The sequence below is a fragment of the Salvelinus fontinalis genome, chromosome 25 (genome assembly GCF_029448725.1).
Source record: "Salvelinus fontinalis isolate EN_2023a chromosome 25, ASM2944872v1, whole genome shotgun sequence".
NCBI lineage: Eukaryota > Metazoa > Chordata > Actinopteri > Salmoniformes > Salmonidae > Salvelinus > Salvelinus fontinalis.
In genome coordinates this window covers 36,365,684-36,376,596 of record NC_074689.1, presented here as the reverse complement: position 1 = coordinate 36,376,596, position 10,913 = coordinate 36,365,684, and the positions used below count along the sequence as shown (strand labels likewise).

Genomic DNA, 10,913 nt, shown 5'->3' with positions numbered 1-10,913 from the left:
TGAACAATGCAGTTTTAAAGAAAATACCTAAAAAAATAAAAAATACAATTAGATATAAGAATAACAAATAATTAAAGAGCAGCAGTAAATAATAATAGCGGGACTTTATACAGGGGGCACCTGTGTCGAGGTAATATGTACATGTAGGTAGAGTTATTAAGGTGACAATGCATAGATAATAACAGAGAGTAGCAGCAGCGTTCAAGAGGGGATGGGGGGAGAATGCAACTAGTCTGGGTAGCCATTTGATTAGCTGTTCAGGTGTAGAAGCTACTTAGGAGCCTCTTGGACCCAGACTTGGCGCTCCAGTACCACTTGCCGTGCAGTAGCAGAGAGAACAGTCTATGACCAGGGTGGCTGGAGTCTGACAATTTGTAGGGCCTTCCTCTGACACCACCTGGTATAGAGGTCCAGCTGTAAAACCTTTTGAGGATCTGAGGACCCATGCCAAATCTTTTCAGTCTCCTGAGGGGTAATAGGTTTTGTCGTGCCCTCGTCACGACTGTCTTGATGTGCATGGACCATGTTAGTTTGGTGATGTGGACATCAAGGAACTTGAAGCTCTCAACCTGCTCCACTACAGCCCCGTCGATGAGAATGGGGGCGTGCTCGGTCCTCCTTTTCCTGTAGTCCACAATCATCTCCTTTGTCTTGATCACATTGAGGGAGTGGTTGTTGTCCTTGCACCACACGGTCAGGTCTCTGACCTCCTCCCTATAGGCTGTCTCATCGTTGTCGGTCATCAGGCCTACCACTGTTGTGTCATCAGCAAACTTAATGATGGTGTTGGAGTCATGTCTGGCAGTGCAGTCATGAGTGAACAGGGAGTACAGGAGGGTACTGAGCACGCACCCCTGAGGGGCCCCCGTGTTGAGGATCAGCTTGGCGGATGTGTTGTTACCTACCCTTACCACCTGGGGGTGGCCCGTCAGGAAGTCCAGGATCCAGTTGCAGAGGGAGATGTTTAGTGCCAGTGTCCTTAGCTTGGTGATGAGCTTTGAGGGCACTATGTTCTTGGGCACAGGGACTATGGTGGTCTCCTTGAAACATGTTGGTTTTACAGACTCAGACAGGGAGACGTTTAAAATGTCAGTGAAGACACTTGCGAGTTGGTCAGCGTGTAATCCGTCTGGCCCTGCGGTCTTGTGAATGTTGACCTGTTTAAAGGTCTTACTCACATCGGCTGCGGAGAGCGTCCAGAACAACTGATGCTATCATGCATGTTTCAGTGTTACTTGCCTCAAAGCAAGCATAGAAGTTATTTAGCTCATCTGGTAGGCTTGAGTCACTGGGCCTCTCTCGGCTATGCTTCCCTTTGTAGTCTGTAATAGTTTGCAAGCCCTGCCACATCCGACAAGCGTCGGAGCCGGTGTAGTATGACTCGATCTTCGTCCTGTATTGACGCTTCGCCTGTTTGATTGTTTGTCGGAGGGCATAGCGGGATATCTTATAAGCTTCTGTTTTAGAGTCCCGCTCCTTGAAAGCGGCAGCTCTACCCTTTAGCTCAGTGCTAATGTTGCCTGTAATCCATGGCTTCTGGTTGGGGTATGTACGTACAGTCACTGTGGGGACAACGTTCTCGATGCACTTATTGATAAAGCCAGTGACTGATGTGATGTACTCCTCAATGCCATCGTAAGAATCCCGGAGCATATTCCAGTCTGTGTTAGCAAAACAGTCCTGTAGTTTAGCATCTGCGTCATCTGACCACTTTTTTATAGACCGAGTCACTGGTGCTTCCTGCTTTCATTTTTGCTTGTAAGCAGGAATCAGGAGGATAGAATTATGGTCAGATTTGCCAAATGGAGGGCGAGGGAGAGCTTTGTACCAATCTCCGTGTGTGGAGTAATGGTGGTCTACAATTTGTTTCCCTCTGATTGCACATTTAAGTTTCCCTGCAGTAATGTCTCCGCCCACTAGGAGCAGCGCCTCTGGATGAACGTTTTCCTGTTTGCTAATGGCGGTATACAGCTCATTGAGTGCAGTTTTAGTGCCAACATTGGTCTGTGGTGGTATGTAGACAGCTACGAAAAATACAGATGAGAACTCTCTAGGTAGATAGTGTGGTCTACAGCATATCATGAGATACTCAACCTCAGGCGAGCAAAACCTTGAGACTTCCTTAGATATCGTGCACCAGCTGTTGTTCACATATATGCATAGGCCCTCGCCCCGTGTCTTACCAGAGGCTGCTGTTCTGTCCTTCCAATAGTGTATAACCCTCCAGCTGTATGTTCTTAATTTCATTGTTCAGACATGACTCGGTGAAACATAAGATATTACAGTTTTTAATGCCCCGTTGGTAGGATATACGTGCTTTCAGTTTGTCCCATTTATTTTCCAGCGATTTAACATTAGCAGCAGGACAGAAGGCAAAGACAGATTAGCCACTCGTCGCCTGATCCTCACAAGGCACCCCAATCTTTTTCTGCAAAATATCCACTTCCTTCTCCAGTGAATGACAGGGATCTGGGCCTGCTCAGGTATCTGTAGTATATCCCTCCCGTCCGACTCATTGAAGAAAAACTCTTTGTCTAATCTGAGGTGAGTAATGGCAGTTCTGATGTCCAGAAGCTCTTTTTCGGTCATAAGAGACGGTACCAGCACATTATGTACAAAACAAGTTACGAACAACATCCTCATTCTCCACCTCGGGCACACCATAGAGTCTCAGGTTTCATCTTCTTGTTTATTGCCCCAGATCAGTGAGACGTCTATGGTAGACATTGTTACTCTGTTCTACCTTTTCCACACTCTTTTCAACTTTAGCCACTCTCATTTTCACATCCTTGATTTCACCACATGCAAACTCCACAGTCTGTTTTAAGCCTTTGATGACCATGGCGCTTACCATTTTCTCAATGGTAGACATTCCGACCTGGAGTTGATGAGTAAGGAGAAGGTAGCCACGATGTCAGAGTCCATATTGTTTTTTCTTTGGGGACGTGGAGGTTTGCATGGAGTAAACCGAGGGCAACTCGTCATCTTCAACAGCCGCCGAAAGCGTGAGATTGTCCATAGGGCGTAGTTATGGCAGTTGTCTATAAGCACGTTTCTCTCTTGTTCATTAGCAATAGAACGGCTTGCTTTTTCCTCTCTCTTTTTTTGTTACCATTTAAATAAATGATCCACTTATCGATTCAGTCACAGGAAAGTTCATATAAAAACAATAATAGGAATGACTGGAAACGTGTTGGTGCGCTGCTCTGCATCTGTTCAAGCCGCCATCTTGGCCTCCTCTCCCTAATGATTAGAAGTTTGGAGATCATTACAGCCCAAATTACGTTATTTTCATCATCGCTATGCAAACAAGGCTGATTTCCGCAACAATTTTTCTGTTTTAAACAAGTTTTGTTTAGCTAATAACATGAAAACATTAATTCAAACTACTTTCGGGTACCTTGTTAACAATACAACATGAAATCCATGTCTTAAACGTTGCTACGTTTTGGAAATGGCAACAACAAAAAAAGTGTAATCAGCTTGACACATTAAAGTTACTTACCTTACAGATCACGAAGTCAGCTAATTTACACTCCATTCATATGCAAATCCATTTGATTCATACACTGGGTTGTCCGGCTGTCATGTGTTTATTTTAACCTGCCCTTCCCTTATCTACACTGAAATAATATTATTTCAATAGTCCTCTATTATGATAAATTTTTTACTGTCTCTCATAGCTCATTGGTACACCCTTGTTGTTGAATATACATGTATATGTATCTATTGTAGGTCCTAAGGTACAACAATGACTAATGTGGAACAAATAAATACCATCAAAGGACACCTTACAACCAGGGTTGAGGAGTAACGGATTACAAAAAACGGTAACGGTAATCCGTTACGTTACCAGCTAAAATATTGTAGTCAGATTACCGATACTTTTGAAAAACTAGATGATTACTTCGAGGACTGCTTTTAAATTCTTATTTACAATGACGGTCTACCCCGGCCAAACCCTAACTCGGACGACGCTGGGCCAATTGTGCGCCGCCCTATGGGACTCCCAATCACGGCCAGTTGTGATACAGCCTGGAATCGAACCAGGGTCTGTAGTGATGCCTCTAGAACTGAGATGCAGTGCCTTAGACCGCTGTGCCACTTGGAAGCCCAACTGTAGTTTACTACAGTACTTACTGTAGAATTCTATAGAAACTGTAGTGTACTATACTACACACTGTAGTATCCCTCGATCATGTGTAGTACTTACTATAGAATGTTATAGTATACTGTATAATGCTATAGTAACCACTAAAGTATTATCAGAAATAACACTGTAGTAAATACTGCAGTAATGTCCACAAAAACACGACATTTATTAACTATAGTAAAAATCTACATGCCAAGTATAGACCATATACTGTATACAGTATGTTGTGTTCCCTACAGGTTATAGAAAAGAGCAGAAGCTCTGACCTACCCGTTCAGACCACAGTCCTATCTACCTACAGGTTACGGAAAATGTGCCCTTTTTGTATTTCTCCAGTGGGTTTCCTGAAGGAGAAAGACTCTATCTCAAAGATAATAAAACAAAAAACTCAATAGTAAATACTACAGTAATGTCTGCAAAAACACTACAGTAAATTCTACAGTATACTACAATCCGCAAAAACACTATATTAATCACCATAGTATTTAGTATATAGTATAGTATTTATAATAATACATAATAATAATTTATTTCATTTATAAAGTACTTTTCATTATACAGAATAATCTCAAAGTGCATTTTTTTGTTGTTGTTGACACAACTAGTCAGAGCAACTGACACAAAGAACACAGCTGAAACTACAAAAGACGCCAAGGAGCAAAGCTACAATGCATTCGGGACCCCTTGACCTTATTCTGCAATGGAATGCAGGTGCTTCTACACCTGGTTTTAGGCTGGGTTTCTGTACAGCACTTTGAGACATCAGCTGATGTACGAAGGGCTATATAAATACATTTGATTTGATTAAATCGTTTTTCCCCCTCGTCAATCTACACACACAAATGACAAACCAAAAACAGTTTATTTTTTATTTTTGCAAATGTATAAAAAAAATATTTAAAAAAATGTAAATATCACATTTACATAAGAATTCAGACCCTTTACTCAGTACTTTGTTGAAGCACCTTGAGTCTTCTTGGGTATAACGTTACAAGCACACCTGTATTTGGGGAGTTTCTCCCATTCATCACTGCAGATCTTCTCAAGCTCTGTAAGGTTGGATGGCTTGGCCTACTATATTTATTTCTCAACTTTCCTAATATTAAAGCACATTGCTTATATTTACAACAGGAGTAACAGGAGAAAATAAACCATGGGAAAAAGTAACATCCATTCGCTATTTAAGTGCATAGATGACATGTATTTTTCCCCGCTGCCTCTGTTTCGAGACAGGTGCATGATAACGGTCCATTCTAAATTAAAACAAATGTCACATATATAATATTTGTATATGTAAAGACAAGATTACATTAAGAATAGTCTGATGGGAGACAATATTAATCTATCAATTGTGAATAATTTATTATCACTTGTGAATGATGCCCAGCATAAGAAACAATGTCTTTTTTTCCCTAGACTTTTTCGAATCACAGTCGCACACCTCATGTAGCCTAGCCCATAGGCCTATATGTTTTAATAAGGTTTGTATCACAACTAAAGTGGCCAAATAACTTCTTAAAATTAAGCACATTAATCTGCTTTACAAGGGTTGTAGAGCCTAACTACATACATAAGCAGCGTGTGAGTTTCAAGTTTGGGGAAGATCATTTTCACCATAAAAATGCACCTTTATAATAAAAGCATTACATGCATAGTTGCATTTGCGGTCACTTTTGATAATGGTGTTTTCCGCTAATGGAACATTTGTGTTTATAGCCTACTGCTGTGTGCACATTGCTGCGCTTATAATGTGAAGAAGCCTAATAGTTGATCAACATTTTAAGCTAAAAGTCTGTTGCATCAGCCACATTGCATCAAATAGTTTTTTTTTATTCTAGTGGTTGTATTCATTTGGGATCTATCGCATCCCACAACTGTCCCAGACTATGTTTGGAATATTTATTTCTCGCACAGAATAGAATAGGTCGACTTTTGTACCATGGGGGATAGTAGACTGACATAGGCTAGTGCTTTTGCGTTCGTTAGACCTACTCATCATGTTGGCTGACGAAAAGTAAATGTGGACAGTTCTTATATCTTCAATATGCACCTCGGAATAAGGACAAGAGCAGTTGCGTCCACGATGTGTCTGTCTTCACTTGTAGCCTGTGAGAAAGACCTGATCACGTGATGGAGCGTGCAGCACTCGGGCAGAAGAGCACAAAGACAACTGGTCGCGAAGGGCATGGATTGTTTTTAGGATGCATTACGGCCACACAAAGGGGATGCCGCCACCGCCGTGAAATTCTAGGCATTATCAAGTGCTTGTCAAATTGTGAATGAGTGACTGATGTACAGACAGTGTGTACAGCCTGCACAAAAAAACAAATCAGAGCTTTGCTTTCTTTGCCTTTCAAGCAACTTTTTTCAAATCATCATTAGAGTCACATCATGCAGCCTTATAATGTATTACAAATCAAAACATATAGCCTAAACTTACATGAATAACTCTAAATTAAGAATATAGGAGTATCTATTTCTTTGTTAATCGCTCGCCACAGAATAGCCACGTGTGCGCACTCCCTCAAATCGCTTGGAGAAAATATCGTTTGTAATCTATTCAGCTTTGTTCAATTGTATTCTTCATACTATAAAATAATGATTCGGAATTCTAAGCAAAATGTTGTCTGCTAAAGGAGTGTAGCCCACAGCCATTTGGCAAAGCCAGATCAGGACCTAACATAAAGACAAATCAGAGTATGCAGTTATTTGATTGACAATCACAGCTGACGAAATTTCGTGATTGACACAGCAATAATGAGGAGCATGTTTTATTTAATCAATTTTAGCATAAGGCTGTAAGGTAACAACATTTGGACTTCTTTGAAGTCCTATACCGTTTCTTGTTAACAACATCTTGACCTACAGTCAAGCCTACAAGGCCTTACAATAGGCTAGCTAGTGACCCTACAATAGGCTAGCTAGTGACCCTACAATAGGCTAGCTAGTGACCCTACAATAGGCTAGCTAGTGTTGATGACACAAGTTTACTGGAGAACTGAGACGAAGTAGAGACTCTGGACAGGGTGGATATTCGTATAACAAAAAGCAGTTTTATTCAGAGGTAAAGATATCTGATACAAGCATGCTTGGACTCGTTCATTCAGCTCGTAATGAACCTGCAGACAGAGCCCAGATAACAGAAATACATAGTCATTTTATACAGCACAGAAAGTAGGTTGAGTCTGGTAGATCTGTTTTCTGATTGGTCCTGATCAGGTTGTTGTCTTCTCAGATTGGTCCGGATGAGCTGTGCGTCATCCTTCTGAGTCTTGTATCAAAAGTTCTTTGTTACCAAAATGTTCAGCTAAAATAGGAGATTAGGTGTGTGCGCAGATGTTCTTATTTAATCGGTGTTTATGAAAGGTTTATGTCAGCCCTCTGTCCTCGGTTATGTGTGTGTCTCATTATCTCGTGGGATGCAGACCCAAGCACTCTTGCTCAAGGCCTTCCCTGCCTTATCAGTGTTTATGAATGTTCTGTGTCAGCCATCTGTCTCTGGTGTGTGTGTGTCTCAGTTTGTGCTTGTGAGAAACCCTGTTTTTTAGAAAGAAGTTAGTTATAACAATGTAATAGCAATATGCTTGTGTTATTACAATGGTATTTCTTACAAATGTGACCCTACAATAGGCTAGCTAGTGACCCTACAATAGGCTAGCTAGTGACCCTACAATAGGCTAGCTAGTGACCCTACAATAGGCTAGCTAGCGACCCTACAATAGGCTAGCTAGCGACCCTACAATAGGCTAGCTAGCGACCCTACAATAGGCTAGCTAGCGACCCTACAATAGGCTAGCTAGCGACCCTACAATAGGCTAGCTAGCGACCCTACAATAGGCTAGCTAGCGACCCTACAATAGGCTAGCTAGCGACCCTACAATAGGCTAGCTAGTGACCCTACAATAGGCTAACTAGTGACCCTACAATAGGCTAGCTAGTGACCCCACAATAGGCTAGATAGTGACCCCACAATAGGCTAGCTAGTAACCCTACAATAGGCTAGCTAGTGACCCTACAATAGGCTAGCTAGTGACCCTACAATAGGCTAGCTAGTGACCCTACAATAGGCTAACTAGCGACCCTACAATAGGATAGCTAGCCACTTTACATTACACAAGCAACTCTACAATAGGCTAGCTAGTGACCCAACAATAAGATAGCTAGACACTTTACATTACACAAGCAACTCTACAATAGGCTAGCTAGTGACCCTACAATAGGCTAGCTAGTAACCCTACAATAGGCTAGCTAGTGACCCTACAATAGGCTAGCTAGTGACCCTACAATAGGCTAGCTATTGACCCTACAATAGGCTAGCTAGTGACCCTACAACAGGCTAGCTAGTGACCCTACAATAGGCTAGCTAGTGACCCTACAATAGGCTAGCTAGTGACCCTACAATAGGCTAGCTAGTCACCCTACAATAGGCTAGCTAGTGACCCTACAATAGGCTAGCTAGTGACGCTACAATAGGCTAGCTAGTGACCCTACAATAGGCTAACTAGTGACCCCACAATAGGCTAGCTAGTGACCCTACAATAGGCTAACTAGTGACCCTACAATAGGCTAACTAGTGACACTACAATAGGCTAGCTAGCGACCCTACAATAGGCTAGCTAGTGACCCTACAATAGGCTAGCTAGTGACCCTACAATAGGCTAGCTAGTGACCCTACAATAGGCTAGCTAGTGACCCCACAATAGGCTAGCTAGTGACCCTACAATAGGCTAGCTAGTGACCCTACAATAGGCTAGCTAGTGACCCTACAATAGGATAGCTAGTGACCCTACAATAGGCTAGCTAGTGACCCTACAATAGGCTAGCTAGTGACCCTACAATAGGCTAGCTAGTGACCCTACAATAGGATAGCTAGTGACCCTACAATAGGATAGCTAGCCACTTTACATTACACAAGCAACTCTACAATAGGCTAGCTAGTGACCCTACAATAAGCTAGCTAGTGACCCTACAATAGGCTAGCTAGCGACCCTACAATAGGCTAGCTAGCGACCCTACAATAGGCTAGCTAGCGACCCTACAATAGGCTAGCTAGTGACCCTACAATAGGCTAGCTAGTGACCCCACAATAGGCTAGCTAGTAACCCTACAATAGGCTAGCTAGTGACCCTACAATAGGCTAGCTAGTGACCCTACAATAGGCTAGCTAGTGACCCTACAATAGGCTAACTAGCGACCCTACAATAGGATAGCTAGCCACTTTACATTACACAAGCAACTCTACAATAGGCTAGCTAGTGACCCTACAATAGGCTAACTAGCGAACCTACAATAGGCTAACTAGCAACCCTACAATAGGCTAGCTAGTGACCCTACAATAGGCTTGCTAGTGACCCTACAATAGCTATAGGCTAGTTAGCAACCCTATGACAAAGAGAAAGCTGTGTTTTTGCAAGAGATGAAAACTTGGAAATGATAAATGTGTTACCTGATGCTGACGCACTGTCGCAGGATACCAAGTGCATTTAAGTGAAGGGGCACATGTTTAACATTGTATCCAGAATGACTGCTAGTATGCAGAATGTTACTAGCCATGCCTGGCACAGACCATTCGGTAACACAGTTGTTGACTAAAATCGTCCTTGGGGGAAAAGTCTAATAAAATGATTTGCTAACAGGTCCACAATAATTTGTCGAGAATTTTGTGATCGACACAGCAATGAGGAACATGTTTTATTTCATCCATTTTAGAATAAGGCTGTAAGGTAACAACATTTGGAAAGATAGAAAGGGCTTGAATCCTTTCCGTGAAAACTATAGTATTCATATATACTATACTATTTTTACATTTGGTGCATCTGCATATTCTACAAAACCTAAGAAAAGAGAGAGGGAAGTGAAAGACCCAAATAGGAAGTATGACGTAATGACGTGAGAAGTGGAGGAGCTGTGTCAGGGTAATAAGTAGGAATCCCCCTGACACTCTACTTGTGGTACCATGTGACTTCTTTGAAGTCCTATACCGTTTCTTGTTAACAACATCTTGACCTACAGTCAAGCCTACAAGGCCTTACAATAGGCTAGCTAGTGACCCTACAATAGGCTAGCTAGTGACCCTACAATAGGCTAGCTAGTGACCCCACAATAGGCTAGCTAGTTACCCTACAATGGGCTAGCTAGTGACCCTACAATAGGCTAGCCAGTGACCCTACAATAGGCTAGCTATTGACCCTACAATAGGCTAGCTAGTGACCCCACAATAGGCTAGCTAGTGACCCTACAATAGGCTAACTAGTGACCCTACAATAGGCTAACTAGTGATCCTACAATAGGCTAACTAGTGACCCTACAATAGGCTAGCTAGTGACCCCACAATAGGCTAGCTAGTGACCCCACAATAGGCTAGCTAGTGACCCTACAATAGGCTAACTAGTGACCCTACAATAGGCTAACTAGTGATCCTACAATAGGCTAACTAGTGACCCTACAATAGGCTTGCTAGTGACCCTACAATCGGCAAACTAGTGACCCTACAAGAAGATAGCTATCCACTTTACATTAAGCTAGCAACTCTACATTAGGCAAGCTAGTGACCTTACAATAGGTCAACTAGTGACCCTACAACCTACAGTCAAGCCTAAAAGGCCTTACAATAGGCTAGCTGGTGACCCTACAATAGGCTAGCTAGTGACCCTACAATAGGCTAGCTAGTGACCCTACCATAGGCTAGCTAGTGACCCCACAATAGGCTAGCTAGTGACCCTACAATAGGCTAGCTAGTGACCCTACAATAGGCTAGCTA

The 10,913-nt window shown here is 42.3% G+C and overlaps 1 protein-coding gene across 1 annotated transcript in view; it reads right to left on the bottom strand.

The window, feature by feature from the left end:
- LOC129823351 (retinol dehydrogenase 12-like) overlaps positions 1 to 2,842 on the bottom strand; it is a 23,093-nt gene extending 20,251 nt beyond the window's left edge. The window contains exon 1 of the mRNA XM_055882275.1: positions 2,744 to 2,842. Coding sequence (XP_055738250.1) covers positions 2,744 to 2,842 — 99 coding nt within the window. The remainder of the gene's footprint in view (positions 1 to 2,743) is intronic.
- Positions 2,843 to 10,913: the final 8,071 nt, after the last annotated feature.